Below are 16,589 nucleotides of genomic sequence, written 5' to 3' on the forward strand. Positions count from 1 at the left end.
CCGGGCCGCGCCTGCGCTGAGCCTTCCTTTTCCTATTCCCGCCCCCTCCCCGCCCTTCTCTGTCTTCTCTGCACTGGGAGCAGGTAAGGCCTTGGGCCCTCGCGCCCGTGTTGCGCCGCGCACGTGCGCCGGGCGCCCACCTCGCGTGGATGGTCTGAGGCCCTTACCTTGCGTGCTCCCACCTGGGTCCTCACGCCCTCCCTGGCCCCGTATCCCCGCGCGTTACGGCTGCCCCTTCCGCGTGCCGGTGACCTCCAGCCGCGCGGGCCTGGCGCCATCTTTGATGTCTCGTGGGTGGGGGGGAGGGCGCCTTGGCGCTGTCGAAAGTCAAATCCCAGAGTGCTCATTTCACCTGTCGCTTGCAAACGCTCTTTTCTCACCCTTTTGCCCTTTCAGAGCTGTCCCAACCCCCAGACTCTCCCCTCCTATCTCTGCTTTTTCTTCTCATCCTGACTCGTGCCTTCCTTATCCTGAAACCTCCAGACTTTTGGCCCCAGGATCTCAAGTGTAGAGCAGTGGAGATAGGTGGATCGTCTAAAGCCACCAGTCCCTCTAGGCAGCACCCGTCGATTTAAAAAGTAAACCATGAAAGTGGTAGAAATGAACAGCACAGCCAAAGCACCCCCTACCTTCAGGCTGTGGACTGTGAGAGAGCCATAGCAGAAAAGAGGCAGGTTTCTTGGGTACCATGGATTGTCTTCCCGTAGCGTTCTCTTCCTTCCACTGCGGTGAAGCGGGACAAACACAAGTCTTGTGCTGTGTGAGGTTTTCCTTTAGAGGCAACAGGCCTAAAAAGCGGGGGGGGGGGGGGCCTAGCATGGGGTGCTACCCACCTGCCAGCTTTCCTATCAAGGGGTTTACCGAGAGTCCCCAGACTCTGCCCCCAAGAGGAAAAGAGGGTTAAGAAAGGGAACGATTAAGTAAACTCCCTGGCTGACCTCCACTGAGGAAGAAACCCATCAACCTGGGTAGTGCTATTCCCCAAGGTGATAGTGGTTAACAAGTGCAGACTTGGCCAAGTTTAGGTGGCCAGCAGAGGGATCACCGCTTCCTGCAGACTTCCTTCAGTTCCACATCAGGCTCTTTCCATATGTTATTTCATTTAATCCCTCTAAGAACTATATTTTAAAAATGATGATATTGAGGTTTTGTTGCCTTGGGGGAAAAAAGTCTCTCTTTTTTAAAGCTTAAGAAATTTTGGATTTTTGACCTAAGAAAACCTGAATAGCCTGGCAGCAAAATTTTATTTGAGTTACATATGGGCAGAAATCAGAATTCCGGAAAGGACAAGAGTTGAAGACATCCATTAATGTAAAAGTAACATTCTGGAATTGGAAGTTAATCTGGGAAAGTATTAGTCCAGCTCATTCAAGGAAGTGTCATTTAACAGGCCTAAGTAATCACTAAATATTTCAACCTGTAGCATATTAAAAAGCATTAAAAGTGAGAAGAGTTCAAATTCTGATTCTACCACTGCCATAGTTTTAAAACTGTTTTTAAGACTACGCTCTCCAAGTACCTAAGAATCATTTGGGAAGCTTCATTGAAATACAGAACGTTATTATTGTTTAGTCACTAAGTCGTGTCCCACTCTTTTGTGACCCTGTGGATTGTAGCCAGCCAGGCTTCTCTGTCCATGGGATTTCCCAGGCAAGAATACTGGAGTGGGTTGCCGTTTCCTTCTCCAGGAGGAATGATCAAGGGGGCTCTAAAGTCACTTGGGGGACATCTCCTCCTGCCCCCAAAGACCCAACACATTGTGTTAGTTGCTCAGTCGTGTCTGACTCTTTGTGACTTCATGGACTGAGCCCACCAGGCTCCTCTGTCCATGGGATTCTCCAGACAAGAATACTGGAGTGGGTTGCCATTCCCTTCTCCAGGGGATCTTCCCGACCCAGGAATTGAACCCAAGTGTCCTGCACTGGCAGGCGGATTCTCTACTGCTGAGCCCCCAGGGAACCCCAAAATAGAGTACTTGGGCCTTATTCCCAGAGATCTTGACCAGAAAGTCTTAAGATGAGACCCAAGAATATGCATTTTTTGTTTTTTTCTTTTTCTTTTTTAGCCACAGCTCATGGTTCAAGGGATCTTTGTTCTCTGACCAGGGATCCTTACAGTCTTCTACTGCAGATTCTTAACCACTGGACTGTGAGAGAAGTCCCACATTTTTAATACATACACAGTCCCTACCCTCCTGTAATTAGTTCAGGTAGGCCACCAGCTGTACTTGGAAAAACCCTGCCTGTAGGTCTTAAACTCACCCACTCTTCTCTCAGTTCTACCAACTTAGGTACCTCCAGGGTGTTAGCATTGTTTAAGGTCTTTTTTTTTTTAAGTCTTTATTGAATTTGTTACAACATTGCTGCTGTTTTATGTTTTGTTTTGTTTTGTTTTTTTGCCCTGAAGCATGAGGGATCTTAGCTCCTGGACCAGGGATTGATCCCGAACCCCCTGCACTGGAAGGCTAAGTCTTAACCACCAGGGAAGTCCCTGTTTAAGGTCTTGAGGGTACAAAATTGAATACTCCTTAGAATGATGGTGGAAATGAATACTTTAACAGTCATTGCTAATCAGAGTAATGCCAGAGTTCCTCCTTGATCTGCCTTATCTGGTTAATTAACATAGGAGATAAGTATTTTGACAAATGCTTCCTCAGTCTGTCAGTTCAGTCGCTTAGTCTCTCTTTGCAACCCCATGGATTGCAGCACGCCAGGCTTCCCTGTCCATCACCAACTCCCAGAGCTTATTGAAACTCATGTTCTTCGACTCAGTGATGCCATCCAACCATCTCATCCTCTGTCGTCCTCTTCTCCTCCCATCTTCAATCTTTCCCAGCATCAGGGTCTTTTCAAATGAGTCAGCTCTTTGCATCAGGTGGCCAAAGAATTGGAGTTTCAGCTTCAGCATCAGTCCTTCCAATGAATATTCAGACTGATTTCCTTTAGGATGGACTGGCTGGATCTCCTTGCAGTCCAAGGGACTCTCAAGAGTCTTCTCCAACACCACAGTTCAAAAGCATCAATTCTTCAGCACTCAGCTTTCTTTATAGTCCAACCCACATCCATACATGACTACTGGAAAAACCATAGCTTTGACTAGATGGACCTTTGTTGGCAAAGTAATGTCTCTGCTTTTTAATACACTGTCTAGGTTGGTCATAACTTTTCTTCCAAGGAGCAAGCATCTTTTAATTTCATGGCTGCAGTCACCATCTGCAGTGATTTTGGAGGCCCCCCAAAATAAACTCTCTCACTGTTTCCATTGTTTCCCCATCTATTTCCCATGAAATGATGGGACCAGATGCCATGATCTTAGTTTTCTGAACGTTGAGCTTTAAGCCAACTTTTTCACTCTCCTCTTTCACTTTCATCAAGAGGCTCTTTAGTTCTTCGCTTTCTGCCATAAGGGTGGTGTCATCTGCATATCTGAGGTTATTGTTATTTCTCCCGGCAATCTTGATTCCAGCTTGTGCTTCATCCATCCCAGCATTTCTCATGATGTACTCTGCATAGAAGTTAAATAAGCAGGGTGACAATATACAGCCTTGATGTACTCCTTTCCCAATTTGGAACCAGTCTGTTGTTCCATATCCATTTCTAACTGTTGCTTCTTGATCTGCATACAGATTTCTTAGGAGGAAAGTCAGGTGGTCTGGTATTCCCATCTCTTTAAGCATTTTCCATGGTTTGTTGTGATCCACATGGTCAAAGGGTTTGGCGTAGTCCGTAAAGCAGCAGTAGATGTTTTCTGGAACTCTCTTGCTTTTTCAATGATCCAGCGGATGTTGGCAATTTGATCTCTGGTTCCTCTGCCTTTTCTAAATCCAGCTTGAACATCTTTGACAAATCTTTTGACATGTTTTGACAAATGCTTCCTGGTAATTCAATAAGAGGATTGTTAGAGACCCTTTCAGAGCCTTGGCCTTCCGCACATATCTTCCAAGAGTTCTTTTTTTTTTGGTTTGTGCCATACGGCTTATAGGATCTTAGTTCCCCAACCAGGGATGGAACCCATGCCCCCTGCAGTGGAAGCTCAGAGTCCTAACTACTGGACTGCCAGGGAGTTACCCTCAGAGTCTTAAAGGGCAACATTTTTAGATCCAGGAAATGAAGGTTTGAGACGAGTTCCTTTTCAGTAAGAGACTGAGGGGAAACTTGGGCAAAAGATGCTGAGAAAATTCATCTACAGCCCCAACTCATGAGGCTATGGAAAGAGATGACATGTCTTAAAGCTGGGACCAAGTGGCTTCTTGTTCAGACCAAGAGAAGTCACTTGATTATAAGGAAATGTGGGAAGCTGTGTGGAAGAAATCCTGACTTCAGGGTTCTCATTCCATCTCTGCCAAGACTTGAGGTCAGTCACTGCTTTCTGGGCCATTTAAGTTTTCCAGAGCACCCGCTAATACAGCTGTCTTTTGATGAGCAAGAACAACATTTACACTGCTGCTTCTGTAATTGCAGCTCTCCTGCCACAGCCCTTCATCCCCTGAAAATGTACGCTTGTGCCAAGTTCGTCTCCAACCCCTCCTTGGTGAGTACCCACCTTTCCCAAGAAAGTTTTTAAGGAGAGGCATTTTGTCTTTTCCTTCTCAGACCTTATGCTTCACAGTTGGGCCCTTTGCTTTGCTAGCCTGACAAGAGAGTGAATGCTTCCTAGGCCTTCCTTGCCTTGTGTCCCATGAAGGCCAGTTGATTTTTCTGATGCAGTCATAACAGAAGAGCATAAATGAGCATCTAGGCTAAGATCAGGTTATTCCTATCCAGAAACACTGTGTCCTTGTAAACTGGAGCCCCACCAGAAATGGTAAACATGAAATAAATTGCCTAAGTCAGACTGAGTGTGCACTGTGTACAGGATCTTGTCCTGAGTGTCAGAGAGCTATAGCTAGCAGTTCCTTTGGAAGCTTAAATTTGGATGGGAAGCTAAAATACACATAGGAAAAATATTTGATTCAAAAGCAACAGGATGGAAGAAATGAAAAAGTATTAGTGGAGGCAATCAGTTCATTCACTCATAAGTGAAAAGGAGTGATGCTGTTAGTTGGTGGCATATATTGAGCACTTGCTATGCCTGGCATTGAGTCTACCAGTTTATGTACATAATCTTATTTACTCCTCCAGTCAACCCTGAGATATGTTATTACCATTTGATAGATGAGAAAGCAGGCTTAAAAAGATTGACATGACTTGTCCTAAGATCACACAACTCAGATAGAGCTAGGATTTGAATCTAGTTATATGTGACTAAAGCCCTGGCTGTTAACCACCGTGTTGTCTATTTTGGAGACACAGGCTTAGAGTTAGAAAAGGCTTCCAGGAGGGGTTACATTTTCAGCATAGGTCTTTGTGCCTATTTTCCAGGACAATGTGTTCAGGGAAAGATGTTCCAGTCATTTGCTTCCTTCTGATGAGCTGGCCATCACCAGTATATGTGTAGATTTCTTATTGAGTGAAATAAATGCTTTAAATGAATGATTCCAGATTCTCTTTTGAGATTCCAATTTAAGTTCTAGTGAATAAACAGAGCATCTCAGTAATAATTTGCAGTAGTTCTAAAACTCCTCTCCACAGCCTTTCTTGACCTTCTTGACCTTGTATTATTCCGGCTAGATCAGGAGAACCTCTACACTATTGAGCCGATCCCTGTCTGCAGTGGTGGTAAGACGACCAGAGACACTGACAGATGAGGTACCTTATGAGTGGAATTGGACCTGTGGGGAGGGGTGAAGGTGGGGATGGGGTGGAGAAGGGAGGGTTACCTGACAGAACCAGTAGGGGGAGTGCTGAGGACTCATGATACCATATACAATGTGATATATTCCCTAATGTTCCAGCTTTTGCCACTGGCAGCGCATGCCCCTGTGTGCTGCTTATAACTCCCATTACTTGATCTAGTGTACTGACTTGAGTTGGGAGCATGTAGCCCAGGAAGATGATCTCCTCAAGGCATCAGGAACAGGCTAGGGCTGTAGTCTTCCATTTCTAGACTGTACCTGAGTCATGAAGATATTTGACATCCACCTCTTGGATTTAAAGGTTCTGCTTGGCAGTAGAGTTTTCTGGAGAGTTAAAAGATTTTCTGTTTGGAGGAGAAACGATGGGATTTGATAGCATAAAGGGATTAAATGGTACAGAAGTTTCCAAAGCAAAAAAAGTTTCCTAAAAACTTTCTATCTGCTGCTTCTTCACAGAGCCACAGCAGCTTGGCAGTAGTCCCCCGTCCCCTGACCACCTCACTTACTCCTAGCCGCAGCTTCCAAACCAGTGCCATTTCAAGGGACATTGACACAGCAGCCAAGTTCATTGGAGCTGGGGCTGCCACAGTAGGGGTGGCTGGCTCTGGAGCTGGAATTGGGACTGTGTTTGGGAGTCTCATCATTGGTTATGCCAGGTAAGATGGGCCCTCCGTTGGCTCTCTGATGTGCTTCCACAGGTCTGGGCAGAAATATTTGGGGTTCTGGAGCTGCAATATCCTATACAGTAGCCACTAACCACGTAGTGCTATTCAAATGTGAGTTTTAACTGAAAGTACACTGACTTAAGTTTTGTATACTTTCAGTGTAGCTCAGTAGCCACATATGACTCATGGCTACCATTTTGGAAAGTTCTATTGGACAGCTTTGGTTTAGAGTAGGAGTCAGCAAACTAAGGCAGGAGGTCTGTATTTGGGCCAGCCTGGTTTTGTATAGCTGAACTAAGAAGGGTTTTACATTTTTAAAGGGTCATGAAAATAAAAAAGGTAACAGGTCATATGTGACCCACAGAGCCTAAAATATTTGCTGTCTAGCCCTTTACAGAAAAAGTTTGCCACGTCCACCCCCCAGTCTAAAGCCTCAGCATAGTGGCTTCTCTGCTGTTTTTCCCCATCCCCGGGAATTCCCTCATCACTCCTGGGAAAACTGCTTCTGCATCTAGGCCCAGTGCTCCCTGACACTTGGGACTATTTGGTCCCCAACAACTCTGGGCAACTCAGTGTTAGAACTAGATTAATCCTTTAGAGACCTGCAAGTTCTCTCAATGTCTTTGGGGAAATAAGTTTATTTTTTAGGATTTGTATGAAATAAGAAACTTCTATGTTCACAATTCTGTTAAAAGTTAGTGTTGCTTTACTTTATCCATCAAGTCTTCCCGAGGTGACAGTAAGGGAAATAGAAATTATATATTGATTTTCAGAATTAGGAGTCCTTTATCCCATTTTGACTCATTTTGTCTAAACACGCCCCCATCCCCAGGTGGTTTGTAGCCCAAAATCTTTTGACTATTTTGAAATAAGAGAAGTTATTTGTCCCTCTGATGTCCTTGTCCACTAGAAGAGTGTTTTTCTAATTGTGTTACATAAAGTCCTAGGGTTTTGAGGGTACACCCCAGAGACTCTTAGAGAATGAAGGGGAGACCAATCGAACAAGACTTCCAACTCTGCCACTCCATTACAGTTTAGCTGTTACACGTTTTGTATTATGGGGTTCTACTGCTTAAAGTTTGGAAACACTGCTCTGATAGACCCTGCCACCCAGAGACATCTTCCATCCTGGTTGAGCCCTGGATAGTTAAGTGTCCAGACCCAGGGAAGATGCGGTGATAGAGTAGAGGAGGTGATGTTTGTACTGGGCTGTGTTACAGAATTTTGGATTGTCCCCTTCCCCATTCATCTCTGTAAGACCTTGATGTGTCAGAGCAAGAAATGGGGCATGATGATGTCACCCTGAGAGACTCGTTACCTAAAATGTTAGCTTGAGATGGATTCTCCCTGAGCCCTCCTTTAATGTTTGTCTTTTTCTTTATATGGACTAGAAATTCAGTCTTTTCTCTTCCCCTCCCAGGAACCCTTCTCTGAAGCAGCAGCTCTTCTCCTACGCCATTCTGGGCTTTGCCCTCTCGGAGGCCATGGGGCTCTTTTGCCTGATGGTGGCCTTTCTCATCCTCTTCGCCATGTGAAGGAGCCGTTTCCACCTCCCATAGTTCTTTCTCCCGTGTCTCGTCTGCCTTGTATGTTTCGTTTCTTGTACCTCCCCAGGCAGCCTGGGGAAAGTGGTTGGCTCAGGGCTTGACAGAAGGAAGACAAATAAATACTGTATTAATAAGATGTTTCTTGAGTCTCCTGTGTATATTTCTTTTCCACAATTGGCTGAATGCCTTGGTGAAAGTATAAGGCCAGAGGTTAGTGATGGTTTTAAACTCAACATGGATCTGGGCTCACTTATTTTTCATTCTCTATGTTGGAAAAGCTTTATTCAAATTAGTGCTCCTTTTTAATAATTTTCACTTGGGATGGCCTGTTACCATGGAGAATTGGGACAGAAGCAACATACAGTGCTGGTTTAAAATTTTGACTGAAGTGATTGTTTCCACTGCCACTATCCTGGCTGATGTCCTCATTGCCACCCACTGGTCTATTGCAATAACCTCTTAATTGGCCTTCTGCCTGCCATGTCTACCCTCTGGCATTTACTTCTACCCACCACTGCCAGGTTAATCCATAAATGTAGGACTGGTTCTGTCATAGACCAATTCAAAAATAGTCTGATTAAACTTCCTCAGCTTTATGTCTTATTCCCATTACACTCAACCCAAAGTGGACTGCTTGTCATTTTTCAAACACTTTCCTGCTTTCCTGTCCTTACATATCTGCAGGCCTTGCACTTTGTCCATCTCTCTTTGCCTCAATCTTTAGTCACTTTCCTCTTTTCTTCAAATTCTCCCTGTTATCCTGAAAGACTTACTTTAAATGCTACCTCTACTTCCATGAAGTTTTCATCTGGTCTCCCTCTACTTTCAATCAAAGGAGTGTTAGTCCATATAAAGGACTATAAAGTATGCTGCGTACTTTATAATGCTTACTGTATATGATAAATGTGGGCTTATGTACGCATGTGCACAAATGTGTGCCTTATCTTCTAAGATTGTTAGTTTCTTGAAGCAGGAACTCAGTAATACACGTATCCTTAGAAGTATCTTAGCATGACACATCTCAGCAGTATCTTAGTCAAATTTTCAATTTAATTGTCTAAACGAACCACCTCACTTCAGAAGTGAAGAAACAGACTATATCAAAGGATTCTCCCAGGAACATTTATTAGCAGAGCTTGAGTGGGAGTAAGGATCATGTCTTGTAGTTCAGGGTGTATGTCTACCACATTGTTGGTCTAGTTCTCTTCCAGTGTTGCTGGTGACTGCTGTTCTGTTAAGGAAGCCAAAGAGAGCAGAATAAGCAATGATAAACCTTTTTCCTTAAAGATTCCTCAAGAGGGTCTTTTGGACAGGGGTTAGTATAAAGGTGGGCTTCCCTGGTAGCTCAGACGATAAAGCGTCTGCCTACAATGCGGGAGACCCGGGTTCGATCCCTGGGTCGGGAAGATCCCCTGGAGAAGGAAATGGCAACCCACTCCAGTATTCTTGCCTGGAAAATCCCACGGACTAAGGAGCCTGGTAGGCTACAGTCCATGGGGTCGCCAAGAGTCGGACACGACTGAGCAACTTCACTTTCTTTCACTTGAGTATAAAGGTCAAGGATTATTATTTTCTAAAGGCTCAATTTTAGGGTCTTTCCTGGTGGTCCAGTTGTTAAGAATCCACCTGCCAGTTCAAGGAACACGGATTCCATCCCTAGTCCAGGAATCTGACATGCCTTGGAGCAACTAAGCCTGTGTGCCACAACTATTGAGCCCACGAGCCACAACCCCTGAGCCCACATGCTGCAACTACTGAAGCCCATGCTCTGCAACAAGAGAAGCCTCTGCAATTAGAAGCCCCCCCGCTCGCCACAACTAGAGAAAGCCCACATGCAGCAACAAAGACCCAGCGTAACCAAAAATAAATAATAGAATTTTTTTAAAGGGCTAAACTTTAGAACTGCCCTAATGGCGCAGTGGATAAGAATTTACCTGCCACTGCAGGGGACATGGGCTCCATCCCTGGTCTGGGGAAGATTCCACATGTTGCAGAGCAGCTGAGCCCATGTGTCACAACAAGTGAGCCCACATGCCTAGAGCCTGTGCTCCTCAACAAGAGAAGCCATTGCCATGAGAAGCCTGATCACCACAAGTAGTTGGCCCTGCTCACTGCAACTAGAGAAGGCCCAAGCAAAGCAACGGAGATCCAGCACAGCTAAAAATGAATGATTTTTGTCTTTTTTGAAGGAAAAGAAACTTCAAGTAAGACTTACCTTACATATGCTTGAAGTTGGGTATAAAAGTCCTTTCATGATAATGTAGATGATCATAACAGTTTTTCTTTTGGTTCAGTCAGTAATTAAAGCCTAGAGCAGACACTTGACCCCACAATAAACTGATGCTTAGGAAGCAGGTCAGCTCAAATTATTCACCCTGTCTTTTTGCTATTGTCATCAAGGATTGAGTGGGATCCTATCCTCAATTTGCTTCTAGATTGCTATACTATTCCAAAAAACTATACCCTACTGCACTTTGCGGCTCTAGGTGGACCTCACAAGAATTGCTCCTCCAGCCATAAGTAGGTACAAGGTATGTACATATTTGGGGATGATGACTAGTGCTCTCTTTGTTTTGTTCACTTAAGTTTGAACCTCTGGCAAGGGCTTCTCTTGCCAGTTCTGTTACCAAGTCATTAGATCAGAATCATCTGTGTTTTATTTTTCTCCTTGGCCCTTTCTTTGGGATTGAAACTGACTCCTTAACAACTCAGGTGCTTGGAGAGAGCACATCTGGTGGCCCATGTGTTCTTGTTCTCTCTGAGGTGAATGATGAGATGGTGCTGCAAGAAGCTTGGAAGCAAATTTCTTCAGAAGGAGTCGAGGCAACCAGGATCCTCTTAGTTTCAGGTCCCAAGAGGTATCTATTGGCAACCCAAGTTGCCAACAATTTGGAGTGGAGGAGTGCTTTGTTTTAGTAGAGACAGGGTCCAAGAGCAAATTTTCTGAAGATCTTTCCAGTTTTGATAACATGCAATGAAAGCTTTCTATTTGTCCTTGTAATTTCAAAAAGATGGCATGATTTGAAATTAGACGTTATTGTAATCTTTCTTCTGCCCTGGGCCACTGTGATGGTGGTGGTCAGATCACTAATAAATAACTCTAGGACCTCAGTTTCTCTCCATCTGTTAAATCGGGATAATAATTCTCGTCCAAAGAGTTAAGTGCATACACACAAAGGTGACCTTGGGTATTTGGAAAGGATGGTGCCTTGAAAAATCTATGTATATTGATTATAATTTGCTTTCTCATTCTCCATGAAACTCAGAGCCTGTTACAGGCATTTTACACAGTTTCTCCCTCTTGTGGTTGGCAAGTCTGGCCATAAAAAACTTGGAGGAAAAAAACCCCAGGGATGCTGAAAGCAGCAAGTCTTGGTTTCCCTCTTTTTCTTTTTTTAAAATTTTATTGGAGTATAGCTGTGTGGAGTATAGTATGTTGTGTTAGTTTCAGGTGTACAGTAAAGTGAATCAGTTATGCACATACATATATCCACTCTTTTTTATATTCTTTTCTCATATAGTTGGTCCCCTGTTCTTACATTTCAGTTTCCCCAATCGTCAGTTGTGTTTCTGCAGTACCAGGCAAAAGTGTCATCCTAATTAGAAGAAAATGATGTTCTTTGAAAACCGTCTACATGCTAAATAGTAATAATGAGAAACCCTGTTCCAGCTTGCCTTCCAGGATGGATTTATTAGTTTGAGATCTTCTTAGGTCACCAGGATGAAAAAGCAGCTCGGGAACAACCCTGGTGTTTAGCTGAAGTTGGTACACAGGAACATAGAGGCTGCTCTGTGTCTTAACCTTCACTGAAGAGAAATGAGGTGAAGGGATGGATATCCACCTTGAATCCTGAAGTAGAATATGTAAGAGGAGTACAGGGATATTATCCTGGTCCTCCGAGTTTTGAGCAATGAAATTCGCTCTTAGTTGAGCCATATCTAAAAAGATGCACTTTCCAACATGTCTTCTTAGGACAAGTTCTTGGAGGGCTTGGTGTTGACACCATTTGATGAGGAAAAGCTAAAGCATGGCAAGAGTTTTTTAGTGCCCAAGTATTCCTTAAAATGTCTATTATTGACCATTTACTTGAAGACACTGTGATAGGACATTGTGACCAAAGTAGCCGCTCTAGATGTGGCAGAAGATATAATGTGTAGGACACCATGGATGAGGTCAGGACTCATCGCAAATGTTTGGCTTCTCTTATTAGTGTATTACTTAGAGTTTATTCCCACTTCATTCTCCCCCCACATCCCAAAAGAATTTCCTTTCATCTTTTGAATAAGTGCTGTGGCAGGCAGAATTTCTTAAATGACCCCCTAAAAATACTCTAATCCCTAGAACCTGTGAATTTTATTAGCTATTGCACCTGTGGTAATGTTTTTTTTAACTTGGCTCATAGAGCAGCTACTTTATTGAAAAATTTATTGGTTATTACTACCAGATAAGAGGCAAGATAAAGCCTACTTCTTATTTGCAAAAGGAGTATAAAGTCAACTCAAAATGGCTGTGACAAGTGTGTATGTTATGTGCCTTTATTCCAACTCTTGCCAAGAAAGCTTTTTTCCCTTTGGACCATTTTTGATGGTTATAAACCGAAAAACAAAACAGAAAACAGTACTGATAAGGACAGGAAAGAAAAATAGGTTTAGAAATAAAAATAGGGATACTCAAAATGATGGCTTCAGTTCTATCTCAAGCCTGTCTAAAGACAGCTCAGGCAGCAGTCTGCAGTTCAGGTCAATCATACCTTCTGAATTGGTGGTGGTTCAATCCCCACTGTCCTGGAGTTCTGAGGCAGCGGACTGCAACCTTGAACCTCAGTGCAGTTGAGGAGTGCAAGCATACTATTTTCTGTTGTTTTTAAATAATGTGACAACACCCAACTGAATAACAACCAACATCTGAGACCGTGTCTGAGATGCCACTCATACTCTGCTGTAAAGGGCAGTTTTGAAGCACAGTATCTGAAAGTTGGAGAGAAGTCCTTCCTCTCCTCCCTTCATAGTAGGCCCCACACTCCATGGATGGAGGGAGCATGAGCCTGACCAGAAGCTAAGAGCCAAGGAAGCAACAAAGCAGGAACCCAGAGAAGGGCCTGTATCCCAGTCCTCAGTTCTGGTCCAGTACACAGTGAAGACCCACCAGGCAGCCAGAGACTTTGGAAGCAGAGAGGTAGGCTTGTTTTTTATTGAATGAGTGATCTATGCAATTGCCAAGGCCACTATGTACAGAGAAGAGGGGGGTAACTTTATTTCTTGGTCTCTTCCTCCATGGTGGAGAAGGCAATGGCACCCCACTCCAGTACTCTTGCCTGGAAAATCCCATGGACGGAGGAGCCTGGTAGGCTACAGTCCATGGGGTTGCTAAGAGTCGGACACGACTGAGCGACTTCACTTTCACTTTTCCCTTTCATGCACTGGAGAAGGAAATGGCAGCCCACTCCAGTACTCTTGCCTGGAGAATCCCGGGGTGGCACAGAGTCGGACCAGACTGAAGCGACTTAGCAGCAGCAGCAGCTTCCTCCTTGGACACTCCTTCTTGGCCTGAAGCCGCTCTTCACGGCGCTTGCGCGCTTCCTTGGTCTTAGACCTGCAGGCCTCAGCCTGTTCTGCCAGAGGCTTCTTGCAAGCCTTGTCTGCCTTCAGCTTATGGATATGTTCCATGAGAATCTGCTTGTTTTTGAACACATTACCCTTCACCTTCAGTTACAGGCTGTGATACATGTGGCAGTCAATCTTCTTAGATTCACAGTATTGTCTGAGCAGCCGGCGCAGAATTCTCATCCTCTTCATCCAGGTTACCTCCTCGGGCATTTGAGCATTGACAGTACTCTTTCGCTTACCTATGCCCATATGCCTGCCTTTCTGGCAAGCCAAGGTGTTTTTCTGGCATCAACCCTGTGAATGGACAGTCACAGGCTTCCGGATGATCAGCCCATCTTTGATCAGCTTCTGGATATGCTGGCGGGAGTTGGCATTGGCAATTTTGTTAGTCTCATTGGGGTCCAACCAGACCTTCTTTTTGCCACAGTGGAGGACACTGGAGGCAAGCCTCTTCTGAAGCCTGAGCATACTCATGGCTGCAGCCACAGAGGTGAAAGGAAAGCTGTGGTAATGTTATATATGGCAATGCTGACTCAGATAGGGAGATTACCAGCATGGGCCTGAACTAATCAAGTGGCCCTTAAAAACAAAGAGCTTTCTCAGACTAGTGGCAGAAGGAGAAATCAGATTTGAAGAAAGGATTCGATACATGGTTATTATTGGTTTTGAAGTTGGAGGGGACCACATGTAAGTAGCTTCTTACATCTGAAATTGACCCCTAAACCAACAGCCAGCAAAGAAATGGGACCTCAGTCCAACAACTGCAAGGAACTGAATTCTGCCAACAGCCTGAATAAGCCTGGGAAGTGGATTCTGCCTTACAATCTCTAGATAAGAGCCCAACTCAGTCAACACCTTCCTTGACTTGGGATTTGTGAGACACTAAACAGGAAATGTGGGCTTCCCAGGTGGCGCAGTGATAAAGAACCCGCCTGCCAATGCAGAAGACACAAGAGACGCAGATTCTATCCCTGGGTTGGGAAGATCCCCTGGAGGAGGAAATGGCAACTTGCTCCAGTGTTGTTGCCTGGAAAATTCCATGGACAGAGGAGCCTGGTGGACTACAGTCTGTGAGGTTGCAAAGAGTCGGACACGACTGAGCACACACAAACAGGAAATGTAATCAAACCTGCCTGGATTTTATGATCTACAGAAAGTAAGATAATAAACGGACTTTGTTTTAAACCACTGAGCTTATATAGTTTGTTATGTAGCAATAAAAAGGTAACATAAGTGCAGTTTTCCAGTCTGCGTTGAAAGGAACTCTAAGATTGACTTTTCTGACCCTCTGCCTCCTAACTTCATTGACTCTAACCTAGCTCAGGAAAGCAAAACAAGGAAAAATCTTTTAATTTTATTTATTTGCTTACTTATTTGCCTATTTATTTATTTTTTGGCAAGACCACGTGGCATGCAGGATCTTAGTTCCCTGACCAGGGGTCAAATCTGTGCCCCCTTCAGTGGAAGCATGAAGTCTTAATCACTGGACCACCGAGGAACTCCAGGAAAGACATATAAGCAAAAATTGAATGCCTATAGCTATTTTTACTATAGCTATTTCATTTGTGTGAGGTAGGTATTTTTTTCTGGTTTTAACAAGTGAGAAAACTAAGACTCAGATTCAAGAATCATGACTTTGTTCTAGAGGTTACCTAGGTGGGAACTGATAGAACAGAACAGCAACCCATGATCAGAGCTCCTTGCATTATGCCACACCACAAGGTGTGGGAGCCAGGATATCATTGCAAGAGAGGGAAAGATGAATCTGGACAGTTTTTTTTTTAGATTTCTCAGTGAAGGAGATTGATCTGTTTTTCTTATAATTATCATCTCTGTGGTTACATCGCAGATAGGTAGCATAGCATTTGCCTACCCTTGTGTTCATTTTATCCACTGCTGGGTAATTTCCTGGCCTTCTGGGTAGGCTCAGTTTAGCAGGTTGGCTCAGCTCTTGCCCCAGGATAGATATTTTTTTAACTATTGTAGATTAGAACCTTCCAGGAACTGCGTTGCTGCTTTTACAGAAACCAACTCTGTAGATCTTGCTGGGGAGGGTGGTTGGGCGGGGGGGTGTTTGTATGTATGTTGTGGGATGATATCTACACCTAACAGATTTCCATCCCCATTGCACCCCTAAGGCTTTTTGATCTACTTCTTCCAATATCTGGAGCAAGGACTTTTAAGTTTCCAAAACATAGCTGCAAAGGGTAACAAACACCTAGCCCATAACTCCCTTAACAACAGGAGGGTAGTCAGTGGGGATTTAGCTCAGGGAAAATCTGTACGATGAAAAAACCCATAAAATTTTCCAAAAACAGCTTAGCCTATGGAGTTGACCAGATTGAAAGTCCCACAATCCTGGGTTCAGGTCACTTTTGGTTAATTCTTCTCGTGCTTCAATTTCCTTCCCTTTCGTGAAATGAGAGGCACATTTTCTTGAGATGTGTCTCCTGGAGATGACATAGAAATAAATGAAATTAGATTTTAAAATTCTTGCTGGAGGGAATTTCCCTGGTGGTCCAGTGGCTACGACTCTGCGTCCTCAATGCAGGGGACCTGGGTTTGATCCCTGATCAGGGAACTAGATCCCACTTGCCAAGACTAAGAGTTTACATGCTGTAACTAAAGATCAAAGATCCTTCGTACCACACCTAAGACCCAGGACAACCAAATAAATAAATATTAAAAAAAAAAATTCTTGCTGGAGACCTAGATCTTGTAAATTGCCTTTATCTCTTCTGTTTCTTAGTTACCAATTTACCAGGAGTAATTTAACACTAGGACTCTCTGCCAGGGCTAAAATTAGACTCCACCACTCTGGGGCTTCCTTTTCTCCTTCTTGCTTTTGTTTTGGGGGCTGGAGGGAAACATATGTGCTGCTGGAGTTAGTAAACTAAAAACCACAGAAAACTTTTCCTGCTAAAAAAACATTGCTTTCATCCTACCCACCTTAATATCCTTTTAAAGAAAGAACCCAAGTCTGCCCTGGATTTTGTCTATTTGATTCACTCCTAGGTATGGACCTGGGAAAGCCTA

At 44.1% G+C, this 16,589-nt stretch overlaps 1 protein-coding gene, 1 long non-coding RNA gene and 1 pseudogene across 5 annotated transcripts; 2 read left to right on the forward strand and 1 right to left on the reverse strand.

Annotated features, from left to right (window-relative positions):
• Positions 1–54: 54 nt before the first annotated feature.
• Positions 55–8,082, forward strand: ATP5MC2 (ATP synthase membrane subunit c locus 2). Of its 2 annotated transcripts, none has more exons than XM_081595996.1 (5): positions 55–4,353; positions 4,461–4,530; positions 5,610–5,687; positions 6,191–6,390; positions 7,820–8,082. In XM_081595996.1, exons 2-5 carry the CDS (start codon positions 4,492–4,494, stop codon positions 7,932–7,934), a joined length of 432 nt encoding a protein of 143 aa, XP_081452122.1. In that variant the 5' UTR covers positions 55–4,353; positions 4,461–4,491; the 3' UTR covers positions 7,935–8,082. The 2 variants fall into 2 exon arrangements, with proteins under 2 accessions (XP_081452122.1, XP_081452121.1); XM_081595995.1 differs by having other exon boundaries at positions 55–83.
• Positions 8,083–9,359: 1,277 nt separating this feature from the next.
• LOC145547168 (uncharacterized) lies at positions 9,360–14,738 on the forward strand. 2 transcript variants are annotated; one of them, XR_014083610.1, is made up of 3 exons: positions 9,360–10,477; positions 12,956–13,122; positions 14,462–14,738. It is a non-coding gene; the product is annotated as an uncharacterized LOC145547168 (long non-coding RNA). The 2 variants fall into 2 exon arrangements; XR_014083612.1 differs by lacking the exon at positions 12,956–13,122.
• On the reverse strand, positions 13,347–16,242 carry LOC145544548 (large ribosomal subunit protein eL19 pseudogene; annotated as a pseudogene). Its single transcript, XR_014081473.1, has one exon. The product of XR_014081473.1 is annotated as a large ribosomal subunit protein eL19 pseudogene (transcript).
• Positions 16,243–16,589: the final 347 nt, after the last annotated feature.

This window comes from Giraffa tippelskirchi, chromosome 4, assembly GCF_054371585.1.
Source record: "Giraffa tippelskirchi isolate mGirTip1 chromosome 4, T2T-mGirTip1v1.2.pri, whole genome shotgun sequence".
In the NCBI taxonomy this organism is placed as follows: domain Eukaryota; kingdom Metazoa; phylum Chordata; class Mammalia; order Artiodactyla; family Giraffidae; genus Giraffa; species Giraffa tippelskirchi.

Excerpts from the sequence above, each read along its gene's own strand:
- ATP5MC2 (XM_081595996.1), top strand. The coding sequence starts at position 4,492 with ATGTACGCTTGTGCCAAGTTCGTCTCCAACCCCTCCTTG. Across the intron at positions 4,531-5,609 it reads TCGTCTCCAACCCCTCCTTG|ATCAGGAGAACCTCTACACT; the intron begins GTGAGTACCCAC and ends TATTCCGGCTAG. Across the intron at positions 5,688-6,190 it reads CAGAGACACTGACAGATGAG|AGCCACAGCAGCTTGGCAGT; the intron begins GTACCTTATGAG and ends GCTTCTTCACAG.